Source organism: Cibotium barometz, chromosome 63 (assembly GCF_041138505.1).
Source record: "Cibotium barometz isolate CiBa-2024 chromosome 63, ASM4113850v1, whole genome shotgun sequence".
NCBI classification, from domain to species: Eukaryota; Viridiplantae; Streptophyta; class Polypodiopsida; order Cyatheales; family Cibotiaceae; genus Cibotium; species Cibotium barometz.
In genome coordinates, this window is record NC_141108.1 from 676,843 (window position 1) to 701,189 (window position 24,347).

Sequence of the window (24,347 nt, forward strand, 5' to 3'; positions counted from 1 at the left end):
TTGTTGCAACTCAAGGAGGGCTTTGAGAGTCTTGTGCTTGTTTCAATAAGGATGGCGCCATTAAAAAGCTAGGCTAAAAGAGCCAGGTAGTTTCCTTCCACCCATCAACAAAGACCGTCATATGTAGCTCCTCACAATTCCTAGCTCTCCCATTATAGATTTTCTTAACTATTTTAGAGCTTCTTAAAGGAGTCTCTGACGTTGAAAAAGAAGGGTGAAGGGTTGCATAATGAAGTCTATCCCATAAGTTTCTTTCTTGATAGAATCTCTTACATAAGCACTGGTGGACAAAGAAAATGGTGTGAGAGAAACAAGTGATGGCAGGTTGTGCACCTCCACTGTGAGGATCAAGTGATGGTTGGTTGTGCACCTCCAAAAGTGTTCGAGCAGACATGCCTTTCACCAAGGATGCCATAGCAACATCCATGAAATCATTAGTACCGATCAGGTATTCCACATGTTTGCTAACAAGCCCTTTTCTTTCAGTTGATCATGTTTGAGTATGTATGCTTTAGCTAATGACCTCACTTTGATGGCAGACTGCTCTTGCTGATCCCTTATCCCCTGCTCTACTACTGGTCTTTCCCACACTTGTCTGCACCAAATGTTTCCTGGATTTGCTCTCTATGATGAGTTGTACTCCATGAATCGGCTTTAGGTACTGCTGTACACGACGACTCCATGTGTCAATTTTGGGCCACTGCATCCCAAAACAGAAATAATGAATGGATGCATGTAGCATAAGATGTCCCATTGAAGGCCTTGATATAAGACTTGCTCAACTGTGGAACTCACAGGAAGTAACACCTTTCCTCATTTGGCGGCGTTATTGCTTTTGTTTTCAACCTCAAGAAGCAACCCTCTGGATGAAACACCCTTACCCAATTTGGTAAGCCTGTTTCTCTTGGTTTGATCTTCTTCCAGGCTTTCTCTTGTAGTACTGCCTAGATGCAGGCTTCTCTCCAGTCGCATGTTTTCCATTCAAGGTGGCAATGTTCATACGGCTCCTCTTTCCAGGGAGCACGAGGCAGGGTGGACAATGTCCTCCTTGCTTTGTGGAAACAAAGGCCCTAGAAGCCCCTTTCTGTGGTGTGCTGATTTAGCTGAACCAGCTGCTCACAAACAATGTGCAATGCCTTCTTGGATGTGATGTACCATGCAGCTTGTACTTCTGGTACCACAAGCATTCTTGCTTTCTGCATGCTGTAACCCCAGAGGACATAAGCGATCTCTTTCAGATCTCCATCAGTCTGTTAGCCGGCTCCTTTCAAACTCAACAACTCTTCACTCACCTTAATCTCCTTGGAGTCTTCCAACATGCGAGCATCTGCATAGATGTTGGACATTAAAGTAAATGCTGCAGACTCGTTCTCATCCAAGCTTGACATGAGATCAAACGCATGTAAACCCAGCTCAACATTGCCCCACTTCCGACAGGCACCCAACACAGTACTCCACACCACAAAATCAGGTCGAATAGGCATCTTGTCCATCAGTATTACAGCCTCGTCGAGCTGGCCTGCACGCCCAAGGATATCCGCCATGCAACTGTGGTGCTTCAGTGTAGGAGTGACTCCATACTCTTTGCTCATGGCCTCAAAATACTTCTGGCCCTTGTCCACAAGGCCTGCATGGCTGCATAGAGTAAGAACGCTAAGAAATGTGATCCCATCTGGCTGTATGCCTTCCTCCTTCATTCTTTCAAACAGACGAAAAACCCTCTCTCTCTCTTCTTGACGTGCATAGCCTGTCACCATAGCATTCCATCTCACCAGGTCTCTGCAAGGCCCAGCATCAAAAACCTGCTGTGCATCAACCATGCTCCCGCATTTACCATACATGTCGATGAGACCAGTTTCAATGATTACTTCGGCGGTGCCTTCCAGTGTACCATCCCTCCAGATTTGAGCATGAATTCTTCTCCCAGCTTCTAAGGCTGTTCTTCTGCCACAAGCTTTCAGAATGATCACAAACGTTGCACTATCTGGTGGAATGCCTTGCTCTTGCATTCGTGCATAGAGTAAAAAAGCCTTCCCACTTTCTTCTTTCTCAGAATAGCCCAAAATTGCAGCATTCCAGGAAACTGCATTTGGAGCCACCCCCTCCACTTGCATCTGCTCCAAGCAGTCCAATGCTTCCTCAGCAAGCCCACGTTCAGCATACCCTGCGATCATTGCAGTCCACGACACCACATCTTGAACTAGCAGTTCGTCAAAAACTTCCTGTGCTTCAGCAAGTAAGCCACTTTTGGCATACATATCCACCAGACTGTTGCCAACATAAGGATCTGTTTCAAACCCCTCTTTGACAATCTCAGCATGCACTTCTTGACCCTTATCTCTGGCTCCTATGCTGACAATAGCTTTCAAGGAGCAAACGAAGGAAACAGCATCTGGAGTCAAGCCTGCCAGCTGCATCTGCTCCAAACAGTTCAGTGCATTATCACCGAACCCATGCTCACCGTACCCTGAAATCAGTGCAGTCCATGAAAGAGCATCTCTATCCGGCAGCTTGTCAAACACTTTCTGTGCCTCTCCTAGCCAACCACATTTGGCATACATATCCACAAGAGCGTTGCTGACATAAATATCTTTTTCAAGTCCTAGTTTGGCAATCTGTGTGTCTATTTCTTGGCCTCTATCAATGGCTCTTATGCCACCACAAGCATTCAGAAGCCGAGCAAGCAAGAGAGAAGTTGGAGATACCCTCTCTAGTTGCATTTGTTCCAGACAGTTCAAGGTTCTGTCATAAATCTTGTGTTCAGCATACCCTGAAATAAGTGCAGTCCAGGAAACTATATCTCGACCTGGTAGCTTGTCAAACACATCTTGTGCTTCTGCAAGCCAGCCACATTTGCCATACATATCCACCAATGTGTTGCCAATTAAAAGGTCACTTTCCAACTCCTCTTTGACAATCTCAGCATGTAATTCTTGTCCTTTGTCCATGGCTCCGATGCTGGTAGCCGCTTTCAAACTGCAAACATACGTGATCGCATTTAAAAAGATGCCCTCTAGCTGCATCTGTTCCAGACACTCCAATGCTTCCTCACCAAGCCCATGTTCAGCATAGCCCGCAATCATTGTATTCCACAACACTGCATCTCGAAAGGTCAGCTTCTCAAATACTTCGTGTGCCTCTGGAAGAGAGCCACATTTGGCATACATATCCACCAGGGTGTTACCAACAATAGTATCTCTTTCAAGAGCCTTCTTGGCAATGAGAGCATGTATTTCTTGGCCCCTAATTACTTCTCCTATGCTGCCACAAGCTTTTAAACTGCAAGCGAAGGTGACAGCATTTGCTGACATGCCCTCTGACTGCATCTGTTCCCAACAGTTGAGCGCTTCCTCACCAAGGCCATATTCGGCATACCCGGCAATGATCGTGTTCCATGAGATCACATCTCGAGCCAACAATTTGTCAAAAACTTCCTGTGCTTCTCTGAATAGACCACACTTTGCATACAGGTCAACCAGAGAGTTGCCGACAAAAGAATTTGTTTCAAGTCCATATTTGGCCACCTTGTCATGTATCTCTCGGCCACTCTCGATATCTCCTATACTGCCACACCCTTTCAAGCTGCAAACAAACGTGACCGGATTTAGAGACAAACCCTCTAGTTGCATCTTTTCCAGGCAGACCAGTGATTCCTCGCCAAGTCCATGTTCAGCATACCCTCCAATCAGTGCATTCCATGAAACTGTGTCTCGAATCCGCAGATCATATAGCACATCCTGTGCTTCTGCAAGTAAGCCAAATCTAGCATACATATCCACCACCGTGCTGCCAACTAAAGAATTCCTTTCGAACCCCTCTTCACACATCTCCACGTGTATTCTTTGGCCCCTATCTATGGCACCTATGCTACCACAAGCTTTCAAGCTGCAAATGAAAGTGACAGCATCAGGAAACACGCCCCTTGATTTCATCTGTTCAAAACAGGCCAGCGCTTCCTCACCCAGCTCAAGCTCAGCATACCCTGCAATCAGTGCAGTCCATGACACCACGTCTCGACATGGAAGCTCCTCAAAAACTTTCCGTGCTTCTGCAAGTGAACCACACTTGGCATACATATCCACCAAAGTGTTACCAACAAAAGAGTCCCTTTCCAATTCTGCTTTGACAATGTCTGCGTGTATTTGATGCCCCCTTCCGAGAGCTCCTATATTGCTACAAGCTTTCAAGCCGCAAAACAACGTGACAGCATTAGGGAACATGCCAGCCGATTGCATCTCTTCCAAGCAACTTAGTGCTTCCTCCCCATGTCCTTGTTCAGCACACCCTGCAATGAGTGCAGTCCACGAGACTACATCTTGAATGGGCAACTCATCAAACACTTCGCGTGCTTCTAATAGTAAACCACATTTGGCATACATGTCTACCAAAGTGTTGCCAACAAACGGATCTATTTCGAACCCCTCTTTGGCGATTTCAGCATGAATTTCTTTGCCTCTTTCCACACTTTTCAACCTGGTACAAGCTTTTAGTAGGGCCACAAGAGTATACGTGCTAGGATGCACACATTCTGCTTGCATCACTTGGAACAGATTTAGAACAAGCTGAAATTCCTCACATTTCAAGTAACCCTGTATGAAAGAGGTCCAACAATACTCATTCCGATCAGTCAATCTATGGAATGCTTGCTGAGCAATGGGCATGCTTCCACATTCCACAAACATAGGAACCAAGTAGTTTCCGAGCACTTCGTGGACTTCCAGACCGTTATCACACATGTGCAAATGTATACGCTTGGTATTCTCAAGGTCTTTCTCTTTCCTGCACTTTTGCAAGATGCTCATTATGTTCTCCACTGCTGGCAATTCCACCATCTGCTCCAAGAAAGCTAATGCCTCCTCTAGATGCAGTGTATCCCAGTTAAAAATCTCTGGTGCTTGTGATCTGGATGCATCAATTTGGAATCTACACAAAATACTAGTTTTGCATTTGCACCCATACTGGAAGGGCTCCACCACCAAGGTGGAGAATGGAGGGTCAGGCCTACTTGGTACCATGATACATTCCATGCTGTCTTTTGCCAAGCTCTTTGGATACAGGAAGTATCAGATCTTTTCAATCTTTCAGTTTTGTCTATGCAAAGCAATGATCTCAAACTTGCGATACAGCAATAATATCTTTCTGCTGAGATATATTAGCTCCTTGTTTCGCCTCTTTCCTAGGCTTGACAAGGTTGAATATATCTGCTATAATCTCCCAAATGTATTAAAACTGACATCGTAGTGTTTCCACATTGTGAGGTGCTATTCAATCATATGGTATGGGGAGGTGGAATGACTAATGCCATGCCAATCTCATGAAAAAAGGGAGGGTGCAGGGCCCCATCTTTGAAAAACTTACCAAAAGGGCAAGGAGGGTTAGTTTCAAGACAAGGTTCGAACCCACAACCTCTTATGGCTTGAGCTAACCATCTCAGAGCTTGAAAACAACCAAACCATTAAAAGCTCAGTTTTCACTTACTCATTAATTTCCCTGTGTTCCTGCTCTCTGCCCCTTGTGCTTTTCTGCAACAGCCCAGAACACGGTGTAGCTAAAAAGCATATGGAATTGCAAAAGTAAAGAACCCTGATTGATAATAGCAGGCTTCTCAGACTTGAAAAATATGGAACGATGATTTTAAAAAGCACTTATTTTTGAACATGCAATTTTTATTCGATGGGAGAGTGGATCTAAATTCGATCCCAGTCCTTACTTTGGCTTTTTAAAAACAATATATGCGCAATAAATAAAAAAACTACTTGATAATTAAAACCCTTAAAAAAATTACCAAATTTTAATAAATTTTTTCCTTTTTTTAAAAATCAAGGAGAAGAAGAAGAAGAATTGTTTGCATGGAGAGAGAGAGAGAGAGAGAGAGAGAGAGAGATGCTATAATAGTCTCTAGAATGCCTAATTAGAGAGAGAGAGAGAGAGAGAGAGAGAGAGATGCTGGAATGATCTCTCATGAGACGAATGCCTAATTATAGAATTGTTCATTTGTAGGAAACCCTTAAACAGATTGAGATGACCTCTTGTATTTATGTGGTAAAACTGAGGGTCACATCAATGAAAACAAGCTTTCACAATTTTTGGGAAAAAAGACTGTGTTTTGTGTTTAGAGCTAACTCCTTCAGTGACCCCAATTGTGGAAGATTTTGTGTTTCAAAGCTAACTCCTTCAATGATCCCGATTGTGGAAGATTTTATGTTTCAAAGCTAACTCCTTCAATGGCCCCGATTGTGGAAGATATCAAACAAAAGAGCATTTTGGGGATAACCAAAACACACATCTACCCCCACCAGTCTTGCCACCCCAGCCACGTGTTTTAAGAGTGACCTTTGTTAATCATGCTACATCCAAGGTGCAAGACAATCTTTGTATTCTACTACCACGTGTCACTCTCTCTAGCATCTCCTCAAATCTCCTCTAAAACAATCGCCTCTCTGCCTCCTCTAGCCAAGTGGCAGGGGCAGACTGTGCCCGGGTAGGGGCAGTGCTACAACAACGTGCATGTGCAAAAATAGTAAGATATCAAAAGAATAATGTTCCAAAACTCTCAAAACATGGGAAAGTGAACTTGAAAATCTGGTCCTAGTGTTTCCAATATGAACCTCACAAGGGGAAAGAGCTACAAATGATGCAACTAAAAATAGAGGCTAATATTAGTCCAATAGCTAATCCAAAGGATTTTTCAAAATGGTTGGGCTAATTTTCATATCCTTTGTGGGAAAAATTTTGCCCTTAACCATACAATTATTTCCCTCACATAAGTGAAGTCTCTTTTTAGCCCAATCAAGTACTTTGAGTAATAAAAGAGGAGTCAATTTTCATATCCTTCGTGAAAAAAGATTTGTCCTTAACTATACAATTATTTCACTCACACAAGTCTATTTTTAGCCCAATCAAGTACTTTGAGTAATAAAGGAGGAGCCATATAGAAAGATCTATAGTTATTTATCTAACAGTTCAAAAAACATAGAGGCTTGTGGAGAGCTTTTGAGTGTATCTACCATGCACAATGCTTCATAACTTCTAATGTTCACATATTTAGATTACATGACATTTACCAATATATCGACGCTATTTTACTAACCTTTGAGAAATATTAAGCCAATGTTGTACACTTTCATATAGAGTATCCCTTCTCTTAATTTTTATGTTGTGCACTTAACCATCATTGCAATGTTTTCAATCCACAGAGAGTGCCAAAGTGCCAAAGTGCCCAAACAAGCACTCTAAACTACCTACGGGCACTTTGTTATCCATGTTGGGAATCAAGGTCTTTGTTAACCGGAATGGTTAACATTACTCAAAGTGTGGTTACACTTCATGTAATTTATTTTTATACAAAACCATGCTAATTGCTTCATGTAAAAAGATATGGGATGACCGAGCTTACGACGTGTGTAATGCCGGCCATGAGCAACAAAGCCTAGGTGTACATAGAGCTAGAGAACTACCCCAATCATTAATGGGCAGCCGGCCATTGTAAAAAGAGAGCTCATGTATAAAGTGACTTATGAAATATGAAAAGGATACAATCCCATTATCCCAATTGAGTCTTCTTCTTCTTCCCTCTTGCTCTCTTATGGCTATGGTGGTGAGGTTGTGTGTTGATGCATGCTTGATTGCTTGATTGTAAGTGTGTGCTTGTAGGTGATGCTTCCTTCTTCCCCTCTTCTTCTTCTTCTTCTTGGTCTCTCTCTCTCTCTCTCTCTCTCTCTCTCTCTCTCTCTCTCGCACACATGAAGGCATTGAGATAAGGGTTGAGCTTTCCATAACTCCTTCTCTCATTGCTCTCTACCTAGCACAAGGAAAGCTCCACTTGGGTGACACAAGTGGTGGTGGAGTGAGCCCCTAGTGGCTTCACGTGGAGGAGTTAACCCTCTTAGGGTTGGCTAAGTGCACGTTCCTGAACTAACTCTTGCATCTTCTCTTTTCTCTTCTCTTCTTCCTCTTTCATGCAATGAGAATGCTCATTTAAGTGAATATCTTTGGTGTCGTCTGCTAGGGATAGCACTTAGCTTAGGGTCCTTCACAATCTTTTCCATAATAAGCAAGAGACTTATCTTACCCGGATGAATGCAAATCCACCGGATGTAGGAGTTTGGTATGAGTTGCTTGTTTGATTTGTGTTCTTTGTGTTTTTCTTGGAACAATGGGGTTACAATGGAGCATTGGGAGCAATAGGAGCTTCGGAGGCTACACCAAAAGTGGAAGCAACAAGTAACTGCCCTAATTTTACCCTTGATTCCATTGATTTTTCGTTTTTTCTTCAAGTAGATAGAAAAACTACATGTTAGCACACCATTAATCCTAGGTTATAGGTTAAACTAGGCATTCCTTGCATCATTAGGTAGCTTAGGACATACTTAACAAGAAAACCTTAAAAAATCATCACTAAGGGGAAGAAATCAAGGAAAAAACTGGACGCAACTCATTCTTGAATTGCATTTCTGAGAAGTGAACGCCCGTTTACTTCATAGAGGTACGGCCATACCTTCTTTAGCCATGCCCGTTCGCTTCCAATTGGAGAATCTCTCCAAATCTATTTATAAATGAGAGTAATTGAAATTCAAAGAGCATAAATGAGAGTAATTGACATTCAAAGAGCATAAATGTTGTGTAGATGACTCTATGTCTGGAGAATATTTAGAGACGCATGTCAGAGATATGCTGTTTCGGTGTAGTTAAGACACATGCCTGCCAGTTTGTGAGTGAATGTCAGAGATATGCTGTTTCAGTGTAGTTAAGACACATGCCTGCCAGTTTGTGAGTGAATGTCTATACCTTCACAGACGAATGTCCATTAAGACACATGCTTGCCAGTTTGTGAGTGAATGTCTATACCTTCACAGACGAATGTCCGTTCCTCCATGAGTGAACGACTTGTTGAAGTTTATGGTAGATCAAAGACAAGCATTAGCATGGTAGATCAAAGACAAGCATTAGCATGGTGGATTAAGCCTAAGCATGCACATCATTAGGTGATTAGTAATAAGCAAAGTAATTAGCAAATGACCAGCATAATAATATAAAATGTGAGAGATATTTATTCATGCATGTGAGCCTCATTATATAGGCATCTGATTAGGTAACCCTAGTCTTTCTTAAATCACTAATGAGATGCTCCCACAGTCTCTCCCTGATTCTAGCCCGTAAAGTGAGCTATCAACTAGATATATTCTCTCACCCATGATCTCTCACCTACTTGATTCCTTACAACCTACTTGGATGAATCCTTTTGAGAGTTTACTGCTTGGTGAAAAATTTGACCTTTGCACATATTTTCCCTAAGGTTATGCTCTATATATTATCCCTCATCCCCATGTATTCATCAATTTTATCCAACAATGCCTCCCTCAAATTGATGACCCGCAACCCTGGCGCAGTCCATGGGAAGCTTCATGGCATGCCCACTCTCAGTAGTGACAACACCTATGACCCCAACTTTAAACTCACTCCAGTTGCATTGGCAATAGACTCCTAAGATCTCACTCCAATTCTGGCCTATTGGTGTACAAAATGAGAGGATACAATTAGCTTAAATGATTTACATATGAGTTAGGATTCATATGAGCACTTAGAGGGCCCAATCAATGTCAGCAAAATTGGCCTCATGAAAGGCCATAGCATCAATAGCTTCTTCTTCATCTTCATCCTCCACCAAGTTTGAAGATACCCTCTTCTTGGTGCAACCATCTTTCTCGAAGTGTTGAGGCTTACCACAGAAGTGGCACTTACTCTCTCCTTTGTCTTTGAACGTTGGCTTCAATGTAGATCCCTTGTTGAAGTGCTTCTTTGTGAAATAGGCCTCATCTTGGAATATAGGCAAAGTGGTGCTAGTGGTGTTTTGCCTTTTGATCTTCTTTTCCTCTTCCAAAAGAGCTGCAGTGATGTCAGCTAGTTTTGGAGAAGGCAAGTTGGTGAGGGTAATGACTACGTTGCCATAGTTCTAATGGGAAAAACTTTTTAACAATAATTCAATGCATACATCTTCTTCCATAGTTAAGTTAATCCCTACAAGCTCTATGGTTAGACTTCTCATCAAATTTAAGTGAGAGGCAAGAGGCTCTCCCCTGTTTAACTTAAGTTCAAAGAATTGAATTAGAAGGCTAATCTTGGAGCTTTTAGCTTGAGCACCAAACAATGTGCCAACTCTTCCCAAGCTTCATTTGAAGTGCGAAAACTAATCACTTAATCCCAATACTATGATGGCAAGAGCTTTTTCATCCTTGCTAACCCCCCATAATGCTTCCCCCACCCTGGTGGTAGGCTCCTTCTCCTTCCCATTGGCAATACTCCACGACCCCTTTCTCATTAATGGAATGCTCCACAACCTCTTTCTCATTAATGTAAATTTGATCTTAGTCTACCATGTATGAAAGCTTGTCCCTTCAAATTTACCTATGTTGGTGGCCATTAGGGAAGGTCTTACCTCAGAGAGGCAGTGTCTAGTCTCTTTATAATAAAATAAATTATTAATGCAAAGATTAATCCCAAATAGTTTAAGTAATGAGCCCTCCTAGAATTAGCATGAGAATAAATGTGGAACAAGATCTGATTTTGGGGGCAGCAGAGCTGACTCCGATAGTAGCTGATTCAGATAGCTAACTCCAATAGATGATTTCGAGAGTTGACTTAGGCAGCTGACTCCGTGCTAACTCAGGCAACTAACTCCGACATCTGACTTCGTCAACAAAGCCGATTCAGAGAAAGTAAACCCTGCCAAGAAATTAAACGTGGCCAAAAAAGTAAACCCTACCAAGAAAGTAAACCCGGCCAAGAAAGTAAACCTAGCCAAAAAAAGTAAACCTGGCCAAGAAAGCAGGGCATTGCTGCAAGTGTGGCAATAGGCGGTGATGTGGCTGTCTAGCAGGTCATGGACTGTCATAGCAAGTCATCTACTGTCAAGCAGGTGGTCGAATGTCTCAGCAATAGGTTGTTGACTAGCAGTAGCATGTCATTTGATTGTCAACAGCAGGTCATTGTAGCTGATTCTACATTCGGATTGTAACTTGATGCTAATATGCTTGATCTCAGACGCCAACTGAAGCAACGCTTCGATTGGAAGAGATGCCAACTAAAGCAACGCTTCGATCGGAAGACAAGGTGACATGCAGAGCTCACATGACATAACGTAGACAGACGACATTGTGGTGGTGAGAGAGGCCTATGCTGGAGATACACAGAGGCAACTTGGCTGGATGAGTTAACTATAGGATGGAAAGACGGCCCGCAATAGTTGTGGGTGCCCTAGCTGAGACGAAAAGGACATGTGGCCTAAAGTTGCATGGCTGCAGTACAGGGAGCTTTGCTGATGTAGCTTATGAAGAAGCCAGTGTGTGCATTGTGAAGTGTTGCGTAGCAGCAAATGCAGATGGGCAGGGAAGCCAGTGAACGTAGGGCGTAGAAGAGCAGTAATGGAGTGGTGCTCAGATTGGCGGAGCAATGACTGAGCCGGTCAACAGAAGCAGCAAATGCAGATGGGCAGGGAAGCCAGTGAACGTAGGGCGTAGAAGAGCAGTAATGGAGTGGTGCTCAGATTGGCGGAGCAATGACTGAGCCGGTCAACAGAAGCAGCAAATGCAGATGGGCAGGGAAGCCAGTGAACGTAGGGCGTAGAAGAGCAGTAATGGAGTGGTGCTCAGATTGGCGGAGCAATGACTGAGCCGGTCAACAGAAGCAGGCTTTCCTATGGTGTCAAATAATGGATGTGTGCACTAGCGTGTGAAGGCAAAAGGGCGAAAGAACCTAATGTGCGAGAGATGAGAACAAAACAACACAACATGAAATGGATGAATGAATATATGTAAAATGGTGAATGTAATCCAATACAAGAGGGCCTCTATGTGAGGCACTGATGAAGTGACCCTAACGAAGTAGACCGGTGATGCAGCAAGAACAAAGTCGGAGCAAGAGCACAGTCGAGGATGACGGCTCATGTCAGGGACTACAGTGGCACGTCGAGTGGTGTGTGTAGGGGGCTGCGAATGGGTGGTGAGCACGGCCTACAAAATGCAAGAGTGCCTAAGGGTAGGGTGCTGCACACAGGGCAGGGCGGCAGTAGTAGGGGCAGGGCGGCACGCTGAATGCTATCAATGGCGATACAGAGCCATGCTACTTGTTGATGATGAATCTGTTGGATGATGTGTGGGGACAGAGCGCCGCTAATTGCTGGGGATACTATGGGAGAACAGCGCCGTGAAGCAAGATGCTCAATGATGATTGATTGAGCAAGGTGGTGGACGGTGTGGGATCCTTGATTTGTCTTGATGGAGTGCAGTGAAGGCTTTATATTGTGCTGGCCCCCCACAAGAGACCAAGTCACGAACCTGTCCAACGTGAAAAAGGCCTTTTGTGGCCTTTAATGAGGGCCTTCTTGGGCCCTTATTGAGGGAGGGAGGAGATAAGGGGGAAGGGGTTGTGTGGTCGAGAGAGGTGAAGGGGTTGACAAGAGTGAGGGTGACGTGATGGGGCGGTGAGGAGAGAGGGGGTCAATTGGTGCGCTGGCTGGTGAGGGTGATGAAGGGGGAGAGAAGAGAGGGGTAGTGCACGAGAGAGAAGGAAAAGAAAGGGGTGGTCGGTGAGTTATGGTGAGAAGGAAAGGGTGGGGACTCGGGAGAGGGGGTGAGATGAGGGGGGTAGGTGAGGAAGAGGGGGGCTGGGTCAGTTAAAAGAGGGAGAGGGTGGTCGTTGAGAGAGGGGGCACGGGTGAGTGAGCAAGGGGGGCTGGTTGGTGGGGAATGACGTGAGGGGGAGAGAGCTAGAATGACACGAGGGGGAGAGGGCTAGGGGGGAGTGAAGCAGGGGGGGGGGGGGGGGGGGGGGGCTTGGTCGGTGGGGTGGGCTTGGTCGGTGGGGTGGAAAAAGGGGGTTGGGGGGGGAGAGAGAGATGAGGGGGTGGGGAGTGAAGGGAGGGGTGGTAGGTAAGGGGGAGAGAGAGAGAGAGGAAGAGAGACATTTTTTTTGGAAAGAAGAAAGAAAAATAGGACGAGGGGGACTTTTTTTTGGGTAATGAAAAAGGAACTAAGAGGGTGTGAATTTTTTTTTGGGAGAAAAGAAAACTAATGGGGAGTTTTTTTTTGCCTTGTAATGGGAAAAAGAAAACTAGGAGGGATTTTTTTTTGTTAGGCTTGAATCGGTGAAAAAAAAGGGGGGGATGGTTGGTGAGAGGGGGTGGGGAGTAAGAGCAAGTTGTGTAAAAGGGAGAGAGATGAGAGAGGGTGATGTGGTGAGGTGTGAGACAAAAACCCTTTTTTTGGTTTCTTTTTTTTTTTAAACGTGTAATGGAAAAAATAACTCATAGGGTTTTTTTTTTTGAGAGGCAAAGACCCCCAATACTTGGCACTTCACGAACACCAGAGTGAGTTGAGGCAGGTGTTCTGATTGAACCACCACCCTTGGCTGGCCACATCTTCAAAAACCTGCTCTATGAAAGGAAAGGGAAACCCATCTTTGATTGTGCATTGATTGAGGGCTCTGAAGTCTACATAGATCCTCATCTTATTGGGCGTCTTTTTTGGAATCACCACTATAGGTGACAACCACCGCCTCTCCTTTTGAGCCGAATGGATCCCATGCCTCATCCATTGGGAATCCTTGCCATTCCTCCTGCTCTTCCGTGTCATTGGCTCCCTCCTCCCAAATGGGAATCATGTCATGTAGGGCCATCATGTAAGGTTCCTCTTCAGCCCCTAAAAGATGTATAAGTTCTCCTCTCATTCCCCTGTAATCATCCCCTATTTCAGAATGCAAGAAAACATTATTTTCCTTTGTTTTTGGTGTCTAGAGAGAGAAACTATTCTAGAGAGAGATAATACAATTTTGAGATATTTTTGGATATAAAGTTATCCCTTTTATTTAAGATGAATTCCCCTGAAACAGATGTTTAAAAAGAGTTTTCTAATATGCATTAGAAATTAATTGAATATGTGCATTAGACACCTTAGCCTAAGGGTCCACATTTTCAGCAAATTATTGATTAAGGTCCAAAGAGTGTTCTAAAGGGCCACTGGGGTTAATCCAAGTGTTGGGATGAGAAAAATGTAAGAATAAAAGAAAATCCCCCAAAAAGGAGTAAATTCTCACATAAGATGAAGAGTTAACTAGTACAGGTACTTAATAGTAAAAAAAATGAGGATTTATTAGTAAAACATTGAATTTTTGACACCTCAGGAGCTCATGAAGGAGGCTCCTCGAATCTCGTCATTACTCTAAATTTTTAATTAAAAAAAAATAGATATTTTATCTCTCCTCTCTCCTCTTTCAAACTGGATTAGAAAAGTGAGCCTAATTGGTCTAAAACTTGTCCAAATTGGATCAAACTGAACCTGGAAGCCTCTAGATCCCAGTTGGACTTAGTTGGTGTCCTCCCTCTCCTATAAATAGAGCCCCATTCCTTTGTATTTTCATATTGGAGTACTATGCTAGTGTAATTTTTAGTTTAAGTGTATTTCTATTATCCCTCTACCTTGCCTCTCCATTGTGAAGCTTTGGAGCTTCACTAATCCTCTTCTTCTCTTGGAGATTACCCTCTTCTTCTTGGTGGCCAAGCTTCCTCTTGTGGGCTTCACTTCTCTCTAAAGATTCAAGCCAAAAACCAAGGGTAAGCCAAAAACAATGATTTTTTACTCTCTTCTTCAATGGTAATCTTCTTCCCAACCTCTCTAATGCTTGGGAAGCATTTTAATCCATGGTTTCTTCTTAAAACCATGATTTTATTGATTTATATTGTTTAAATGGAATAATGTTAATCTTTTATGCGTAAATGTAATATTTTTGATTAGTAAATCTCTCTTTTTGTAAGAATACTCACCTTTATGGATTAATCCTTCTTGGAAGGATAGATCGTAGTCCTAATCTCATTTTCTTATCCAAAAGTATAGGCCTAACAAGCTAGAGATGGAGATTAAGTATTTTTATGATTTTTAATTTAATTAAAATGAGAATTAATTCATTTATGCTTATTTTGATATTAAGAAAACTCATAAATATTCATTTTAAAATGAAAGTGAGCTTATGCTAACATTCTTATAATTATTTTCATATGGAAGTCATATTTGGGTATTTTTTCTTAATAAACAAGATGCTTAAATGTAATTATGCTTAGATTTATGCATGAAGAATTTTTATATCAAAAGAGAAAGTCTCACCATATTTTATGTAACTATGTTTATGCATAAATTCAAAAATGCAAAAGAGGAATTATTATCATATTCTATGCACAAACATTTTAAATATTAAAAGTGGAATTTTAAGCATTCCCATTTCATAGAAAATGTGGGGAAGTTATGGAAAAATTTTATCATTAGAAAATGAAGGTTTATGAATATTTTTAAGAATGCAAAAAGAGAAATTTTCATGATATTCTATGCATAAAATATTTTAAATACTAAAAGACGGATTTTTGTCACATTTTTGAATATACATTTATAGTATGTATGCATAAATGTCTAAAAGGTAAAAAGAGAAATTTATGTCATATTTTAAAATAGGTATATTCATGGTATGTATATACATGGGTATTTTTATTTATTTATCAAAAGAGAAATTTGCATCGTATCTTTAATTAGGAAAATGCATAAATTAATTTTGGTATCAAAAGAGAAAGTTTGCATCGTATCTTTAATTAGGAAAATGCATAAATTAATTTTGGTATCAAAAGAGAAAGTTTCATCATATTTCAATATAGATAATTTATGGCATGTTGATGCCTAGGTTCGATTGGAGAAAAGAACATTTTAGTATAATTCTATGTTAATATTTTAAATAAATGATGTACGCATATTCATTAAAAGGATCATTGGAAAAAGAAATATCCTTGTTAAATTTCATTATTTATGAATAGAATTATTTAGAGTTCTATTATGTCCAAGAAAGAATGAATTTTTATAATTTTGGATATTTACCCTTACGAATAGAAATCACAGTTATATTCAGTTATGTTTAAGTCACGGTAGTTAAAGTAAATCCCAAGGAGATTCTTGTTCTATGGGAAAGAATCAACGATTGTGCCTCGCTTGAGGGGAAAAAAGTGATGATCTCTATGAACCAAGTGCAAGTCCCTTCCTTGATTCAGTCATGTGACCTACGAGTTCGGTCAGAATAAAAAGGATAGTTAAGGCTCTTGACCCCATTAGTTAAATTTTTGTTAGAAGATTTTCTAAGGAGGAATCGCCCGTACTTTCTGGGTGAGGAAAGTTTTTCCAGTCTCGATTTCGGAAGGACCGCCGGACTAGTCCCTTGCCTGGACATCCATGGGCGAGGCCCCGAGTGGGAAGCCGTGCCTCGCATGAGACGTTGCTACTTCCGGTGCTAGCACTCTTGAGTTCGGTGTGCAAAGGGGACAGGGGTCTCACACATCGGGGTTTTTTTCCAAGGGCAAGGTCACCGTCCCCCCCAGGTTAGGGATATGCAAGTTTTCTCGACCCCAATCATGGATCACGTGAGCTGCCCTCAACCAAGGCCTTCCAATGAGCAAGTTGTAGGGCCCTGTAAGCTGGTGGGAGGTCTAACACCACAAAATTCATTTCAAATACTAATCCCTCAAAAGTGATCGGAACTTGCCTGACTAGTCCCATGGGCATCACTTCCCTCTAGTCTGTCACTTGGATGGCAAAGGGAGCTGGCTCGGTAATTCTGAGACCTAAGACTTTCCTAGTAGCTTTAGACATGATGTTAACACCAGAACCACCATCCACAATGGCCCCAGTGATTTAAGTTCCTCCCACAGAGACTGTCACCCTTGGGCTTCGGTGATCGACCCCTCCTGGGATAATGAGGCATACCCTTGCTTGCTGCCTCTGGGCCATTGCCCACTACTACTAGATGTGGCTTCACCCCTAGTTGCCTTCAAATCCATCCAATGCTAGACCAAGCCTAGCAGTTGTTCTCCTATTTCTTGGCTCAAACCACATAATTTAGGAAGGATGATTTCCACCTTTGCTCTTGCTAACTTTTTCTCCCAACTTAAATTACTAACCTTGGGTTGGGTAGACTCCTCATCCGCCTTTGAAGGTGTGGTGGTTGGGGGAATGACCATGGTAGGCATCGCTTCCTTCTCCATGGGTGGTGTTTGAATGAATTCCTCAATGGCCTCCTTATAATTTTGGCACACAATGGATTGGTAGACTACACCATCAGGGAGAGGAGTTGGCGTCTTTGGGTCACCTTGGGACCGGGTGATGATTGCCACTACTGGAGTGTCAACCTTGGGAGATGGCACCACTGCCACTATTGGAGTGTCAACCTTGGGAGATGGCGTCGCTGTGTCCACCATGTTAACCAGTGGGGTTCTAGGAAAATCCTGAGTGTAGTGGTCTCGGCTCTCCGGGCAATGGAGGCATGGGGACGAGCCCTCTGGTACAATGCATTGAGCTTGCATGTGGCCGCTACCCCCACAACGATAGCATATAAGAGGCCGGGTGGGGTTGTTGGGAGGATGGAGATTGGCAAAATTTTGGTTAGGCCGAGCCCCATACGTGTTGTTAGCAACCGGAGGTACTGGAAGAGCTGCCGCATAGACCATCGAGGGTCAGTTTTGATAGACTTTGGGTGTTTGTGGGACCGGCACAGGTGGGAGGTACGGTTGATAAGTTGGGAAAGTGCCTGACTGATATGGGATTTTCATAGGCAGGCGGTTGTATGTTAGGGTTGCTCCAAGATAAGGGGTATTGGTGTATGCTACCATGGCTACTTCAGCTACCTGAGATGATGTGGCCTGGGGTGGTGGAGGGGTTTGTACAAATGTAGCCATGGAGGAGGGAAGGGTATGTGGGGCAGCTAAGTAGGAGGGACCAGTGGTGATAGGGTTAATATAAGCTTGGGATTGGGGGGGGTAGCTACTCCAACTAATTGAGGGTTCAAGAAGGGTGTTGGGTTTGGTTGGTGGTTAGGGGCCTGGGCAGAAGTTGAAGCACTAATGGTTGGGGTCACCATGTAGTCTTTGGAAAAAGGGGTTAAGTGAGGTGGCACCTTGCTTAAGTTGTTGTTGCATAAGGCAAAGTCCCTTGAGGTAGTAACACTCCTTGTCCTCATGGCCTGTCTTTGAGCAAAATGAGCAATATTTCTTGGTGGGACAATCATTTGGAAGATGGCCACTGACTTTAGCTGAGAGCGACCAAAACTTTAGCTGAGAGTGACCACTGACTTCAGCTGAGAGTGACCACTGACTTTACCTGAGAGCGACCAAAACTTTAGCTCTTGTGACAAGTTGGGCCACTGACATCCCCGCCTTCATGGAGAGTTGGTTGAGCTCTTGAGTAATGAGTTTGAAGTAGTTCCCTAGCCAAAAGGTAGACAAGAACTGTAACCTAAGGGTGGCCTAGTCCAGGAAGTGGTTGACTGGAAATTAGTTGTACTACCGGTCGGCACTTTCTTCCAGTGTTGTCGGGAACAAAAACAAACGTGCATCATCTCTGTTGAGGACTCTTGAGTCACACATAGTGAGGAACCTCTGCACATGGTCTTCCGCATCTTAAGTGATGGTACCTTTGAAGGTTGGTACTTCAACTTACATGTGATTAAGGACAGTAGCCAATGGATCTGGCCTTGGAGCTCCATAGGGTTAGAAGAGGAAGATGCTAAGGGAAGAGTAAGGGGGAACGAGAAAGAACCCTACAACGACTAGTTCGAAGAGGAGAATGAAGGGGTGAACCACCTCTCCAGAAGCTCTAGTCTTTGGGGGACATACACAACACTCCCCTCACCACACGAACAAAAATCACATGTGTTCAAGAGAGTGCTCCCCTTATCTCCTCCTTGGGTGTCCTCCTCCTCGAAGTCCCAACCCTCATCATGTAGTGTAGAGGGAAGATCTTCCATCGAGAAAGGAAGATGGTGAGGGTCTATTTATAGGTGAGGGAGGCCACTAACCAAGTCCAACTAGGTTCTAGAATTTTCAAGGTTTAGTTTGACTCAATGTGGACAAGATTTGGACCAGTTTGGCTCCCTTTTTGATTTGGTTTAATCCAGGAGAGAGGAGAGATAAAAATATCACAAGTTTTTGAATTAAAAACCCTTCCACACATGTGAAAGAGGCGCCTACCTCAAGAGTCCCCCTTTCCTTACCAAGGTGTCAAAAATGCATCATTATTCCAAAATATCTCATTTTTTTAGTAATATCTCATAATTTTTAACTAATAAACCTTGTACTCAGTCAACTCTTCATCTTATGTGAGTATTTACTCATTTTTGGATTTTTTTTTTATTCTTTTGGATTTATCTCATCTCAACACTTGGATTAATCCAGTTGGCCCATTAGAACCTTAATTGGACCATAATCTAAAAAATTCTAAAAATGTAGACCCTTAGGCTATGGTCCCTTATACCATTTTCAATTAATTCCTAATGCACATTGGAAAGTTCATTTTGAACTTCTGTTTTAGGGAATCCATTTTAGACACTAGGAGGATTTTTATATCCAAAGATATCTCAATTTTGGGTTATCTCTCTCTAGAAATTTTCTCTCTCTAGGCCAAAACAGGGTAAAACAAGATCTTTCTTCTATTTCAGAGAGGGGAATAATTACAAGAACAGAAGGGGAGGTTCTTACACCTTTACACCTCAAAAGCTAGAGGGAGGAATCTTACACTTGAGGGAAGGAATTTTGCTTCATTTGGAACACATTAGTCATCCTCAAGAGGACAACCATTGGGAGACAGTGATGCGTTAGTAGCAGTCTACAGAGAGCCAATTGTGTGGTATACTTGCTTGGTGAGAGTAGAATGAGAGCCAGAAAGAGTCTGCAAACATAGAGGGGAGGGTTTTCTTCTGTAAAGGCTTTAGAAGTAGAATTCTACGTTAGAATTTGGAGGCAGAAGTCAGTCCGATTCAGAGGGGTCAAAAGAGAGTCAGAAGGAGATCCAAGAAGGTCCTTGGGATTGGTGTGTATGGTCAGCTGTGACAGTTAGAGGACATTTTTGCAGCCTAGAGGATAGATTTCTTCTTGGGGATAGGAAGTCAGATTTCAGAGGCCAAATCCAATTATTATGTGTTAGTAGTAGCAGCTAAGGATGAGTTTGGTCAGATGAGTGTCAGCATACTGTGGTTAGAAGTGGCCTTTTGGTGTATGTTCAGAGCTTCTAGAGGTGAGAGCTGACTTGAGGGAACATCTTAAGCAGGCAACTGAGTCATGACAGGGAGGTTGGGAGGGTATAGAAGTGTCCTCTTGAGTCATCTGGAGAGGTAGGAGGATAGGTGCAAGTCTGGTTGGAGCCTTGGCCCAGACCCCAGCTGCCGTGGCAGTCTGTTTGGTGAGGGCGGTCCACAGAGGTGACTTCCACCAAATATAGGCCACCCGACCCCTCTTTGCAGTCAACTCAGAGATACACACTTACAGTGATGAGGATGCTGTGCAACGAGCTGATATTATGCAGGAAGTTGATGCTGCTCAATCAGACCTCATTCTCTGCAGCACTCAGCTCTTGGCCCTTATAGAGTTTCTCCAGTCTCGAAGCGACGGCTACATAAGGCTTCTTACACACAGTGGAAGGAGAAGAAGAGTAGTCCTGTAGAAGAAAACTTCACACAGCTGTAGGCACTGGACTTACTAATCAAAGTCTGCAACTTTATCATCTTCATATAACCACCGTCAAAGTCAAGTAAAGACATCCCTTTAGCATGCACAAGTGATCTCTCCCATGAATGCCATGCCTTGTCAAACCTCTGCCAAAAATTAGCTACACATTCATCATCATGCACACACACTTCTATCTTCCTCCAAGCTTCATTTGGAGTCAACTTCTTTATAAACCTCTGGAGAAACTCTGATTTCTACAATGCCAAACTGTTTCTGACATCATCCTACAAGTCTTCAAACAACATGTATTCATGGTCCTCTAGAAGCAAAGGAAATTCCCTCAGCCATTTTGCTTCACAATCCCTATTCCTCACAAGACAAAACAACTGCAGCTGCCTTAGAAACCTGGTTGGATCCTCCCCATCAATTCCCCTAAACTATGATCACATCAAAAGGCTTGAGATGACTCCCAAGTGCTTTCCAACCTGGCAAACAAGGCCCTAAAGAACCTTTTGATCTTGAATGGGGGCACCAAAACAATGTGTGGTGGTCGGGTGATGGCCTCTACTACACCACTGAGAGTAGCGAGCCAAAAGCAAAAATCACATATAGAGAAAAAATAGATTAATTCCTTAGAGCAAGCAGATATGTTGGGGATGTCTCGATGGGCGAGAAATGTGAGGAAAATACATTTAACGTGGTTATAACCAAATCTAAAAAGCACCCTCAAATTCATTAAAATTTTAATATTTGACTGGCTAGGATTTCTAGCTTGGTAATATTAAAATGCCTCACAACTTGCAATGAAAATTTCTAAAGGGCAAGGACTACACCCATAAAGTTATAATATTAATAGTTGACTACAACTTCTAACTTTCTATAACAATTTCAAATCAGATATAACTTTCTGCCCTATAAAAGAGCAAGAATGGGAAAAAACAAGAGTAGTTGTCCTTTTTTCTATGAGCAAGCGTTTCTCTCTTAGTCTCTCTATCTCCCTGTCTCTCTCTATGTCTCTCTATTAAACATAATAGAGCTGTTTTTTTTTCTATTAGCAACTGTTTCTCCCTATCTCCATGTCTCTTTGTTCAACAGACTATTAAGTAAACATTTTGCATGCAAAGACTCTTAATTTAAGATAAAACTAAATATTACTAACTCTTTGTTAAATAGACATGCAAATAGTTGAATGAAGAAACTTGAAATATTACTAATCTCCGTTAAACAAACTATTAAACAAACATGCAAAGGTTCGTGTTAACAAAATTTCTCAATGAGTGACATTGGTAAGCAAACTGTAATGATTTACTAATTTCGCCTTCATGAAATACAAAAAGCTTAAGCTTATCGTCGAGATTCTCAAAATTTTTTGAAAGGTGGCTCTCTAAAGTATAAAAAATATGAGATTCTCAAAAGATTCTAAGAGATGTCTATAACTATTGTGGGTGGCTCTCTAACATACAAAAATATGAGATTCTCAAAACATTCTAAGAGATGCCTATAATTGTTGTGGTGGTGGGTGGCTCCTCTGAGATTTTGTGAGCATCTCTTTCAGAATATAATTAGGGATCTTAGCTTGATGGATATGCATATTGTTATTCACATCTTGCCCAAGAACCATTAAGAAAACAAAGTAGATGTGTTTGCAGGCAAGATATGGCCTTCTTTTTAAGAACCTGTCATTGAAATCTGCACATGAACATAGTGGGTGGTTTTGAATGGTTACTTCAACCGACATGACTTCTTCATTACATATTTCCTTCACATTGAATACTTCCTTGTTTCCTTACTTTTGCACATGTCCCCCTGCAAGTTCTGCATTCATATCTAGTGCAACAGTAATTTGAGCATACGCAGCTTTCGATATACCTTTTAGATAGGGGTATTTTTGCTTATCTTCCTCAACACTTTTTTTCTTATCTTCCTCACAGTCTTTTTGCAAAATATTTTGAAGCTATATACCAATCTCAAATCCATCTTTTATCAAATTGCGAGCTTCCCTGACTTTCAATTGTATACCTCTTACGATTGGCCAAACATTTGGAACACTTGCAGGTGGATGTAAGATTGTCTTTGTAATCTTCAAAGTATGTCGTACATAAGTATTGTAGAAATAGCAATACTTTTCCTTCCTCCAAGAAGATAACTAACAATCACTCCAGAAACATGGTGCCACTTCTCCCCCTCGTAGCTTTGTGCTGCATTTTTTTCCTCCTACCCAATGGTTACATTCTACCCTGTTGACAATTCGTATCCTGCGTAATGCCCACTTTGTCTTATGAATATCTATCTCGAATGATTGAAGTGCTGTGCATCACCTTCTTCTGGTGTTACTGATCCTTGCCCTTTCTCATGCTTGTCCACGGTCACATACACAAACTCTGGCCGGTGGCTAGAGCTTCCTACATTCCCCTCTTGGAATTCGACATTCCCCTCTTGGACTTTGTGAAGTGCACGTTTAGCTTGAATAGTCTTTTTCTCACCCTTGAAATCTATCCTGTTACTAAACATTGGGGTTCCCATCACTACATCATCAATTGCCCTTGAAGTAGCAGCTGGAGAAGGGCATGGAGTCTGTCTGGAAAGAGCTCTCTCACAATCAATATCTCTAGGTCAAGCCCTCCACCTATATATTTACCTTTCATAAAATAAATTTGACGAGCACACTGGAAGTAGGCATTGATGAGATCTGACACACATGCATCGTACAAAATAATTTTGTTTTTATGTCCTTCTCCTGCAAGACAACTAGCATGCTTGGCTTCTGTGAGATCCCACTGCCCCCTCTGCGTACCGGATTCCCGGATGGTAGTAACGGAAGCAGCTCCCTCTTGCGCGGGGTAGGATTTTACACTCGGGGCCTTGCCCTCGAATGTCCGGGCAACGAGACTAAGCTGTCGGTCATTCCAAAAACCGAAATCGGGAAAATTTCCCATGCCCGAAAAGCGAGGACGATTCCACCATTTTGAATTTCTTAACGAATTTTTCTAACGAAGTCAAGACTGATCTAACCTTCATCTGAATAAACCAGATAGAAGGGAAACTATAACAGACTTAACTTGAAGGAATCAATGCTTTTTTCCTAATTGAATTAGGCACAGCCATTGATCTATTCATTTGAGAAGTCTTTAGGTTTTTAATTAACTACTTGAGTTCTAAGCGTAATCCTATTAATCAATTTTATTATTAAAACTCTACTGATTCCAGCCCATCCGGCCCATGGGTTTTAGCCACCGCCCAACCACTGGAATTGGTAGAACCAGACAAGTACTCACCCACCCATAATTGAAAGCCTTTCTTAACTTTTGCTTTAGAATACAGATACTCACACACTCCTCTTTAACTTTTAATTTATAAAACAATCTATTGACAATGGTTACATATGTCATAACTCAAAATTTCCATTCAATCCTTGTTTCTCACAAAATAGTATCAGTCTGGACTCTCCGTTGAGACTAGCAGGTCAACAACGAGATCCAGTAACAGATTACGATAAGTTTCTCGTCATCATACATATATATCTTCCACGACATATACATGGGTGTCCTCGGCACCGCGAGCTCGTGCATCGCCTGGTCAGAACCCTCCAGGATCCTCCTTAGGTGTCCTGGCACTTCACTCAGGGACCGCTTCGTCGGCCCTCGCCCATCGTACCGGAAGCACACCATTTTACACCATAGACCTGGGCAGGTTATTACCGCGTGAGCCATCCTTTGAACACTCCCCGCTAGCTGTTGCAACCGAACTTCCCTTAGAAAAACACATATACCAAATGCTCCCTCCAGGATTCTGGACGAAAGATAGTCCTTTAAGAAAACAGGGTTTCTAT

At 42.4% G+C, this 24,347-nt stretch overlaps 1 protein-coding gene across 1 annotated transcript; it reads right to left on the bottom strand.

Annotated features, from left to right (window-relative positions):
• Positions 1-237: 237 nt before the first annotated feature.
• LOC147603546 (pentatricopeptide repeat-containing protein At2g39620-like) lies at positions 238-5,616 on the bottom strand. Its single transcript, XM_086795906.1, has one exon. It carries the CDS (start codon positions 5,025-5,027, stop codon positions 1,254-1,256), a length of 3,774 nt encoding a protein of 1,257 aa, XP_086652032.1. The 5' UTR covers positions 5,028-5,616; the 3' UTR covers positions 238-1,253.
• Positions 5,617-24,347: the final 18,731 nt, after the last annotated feature.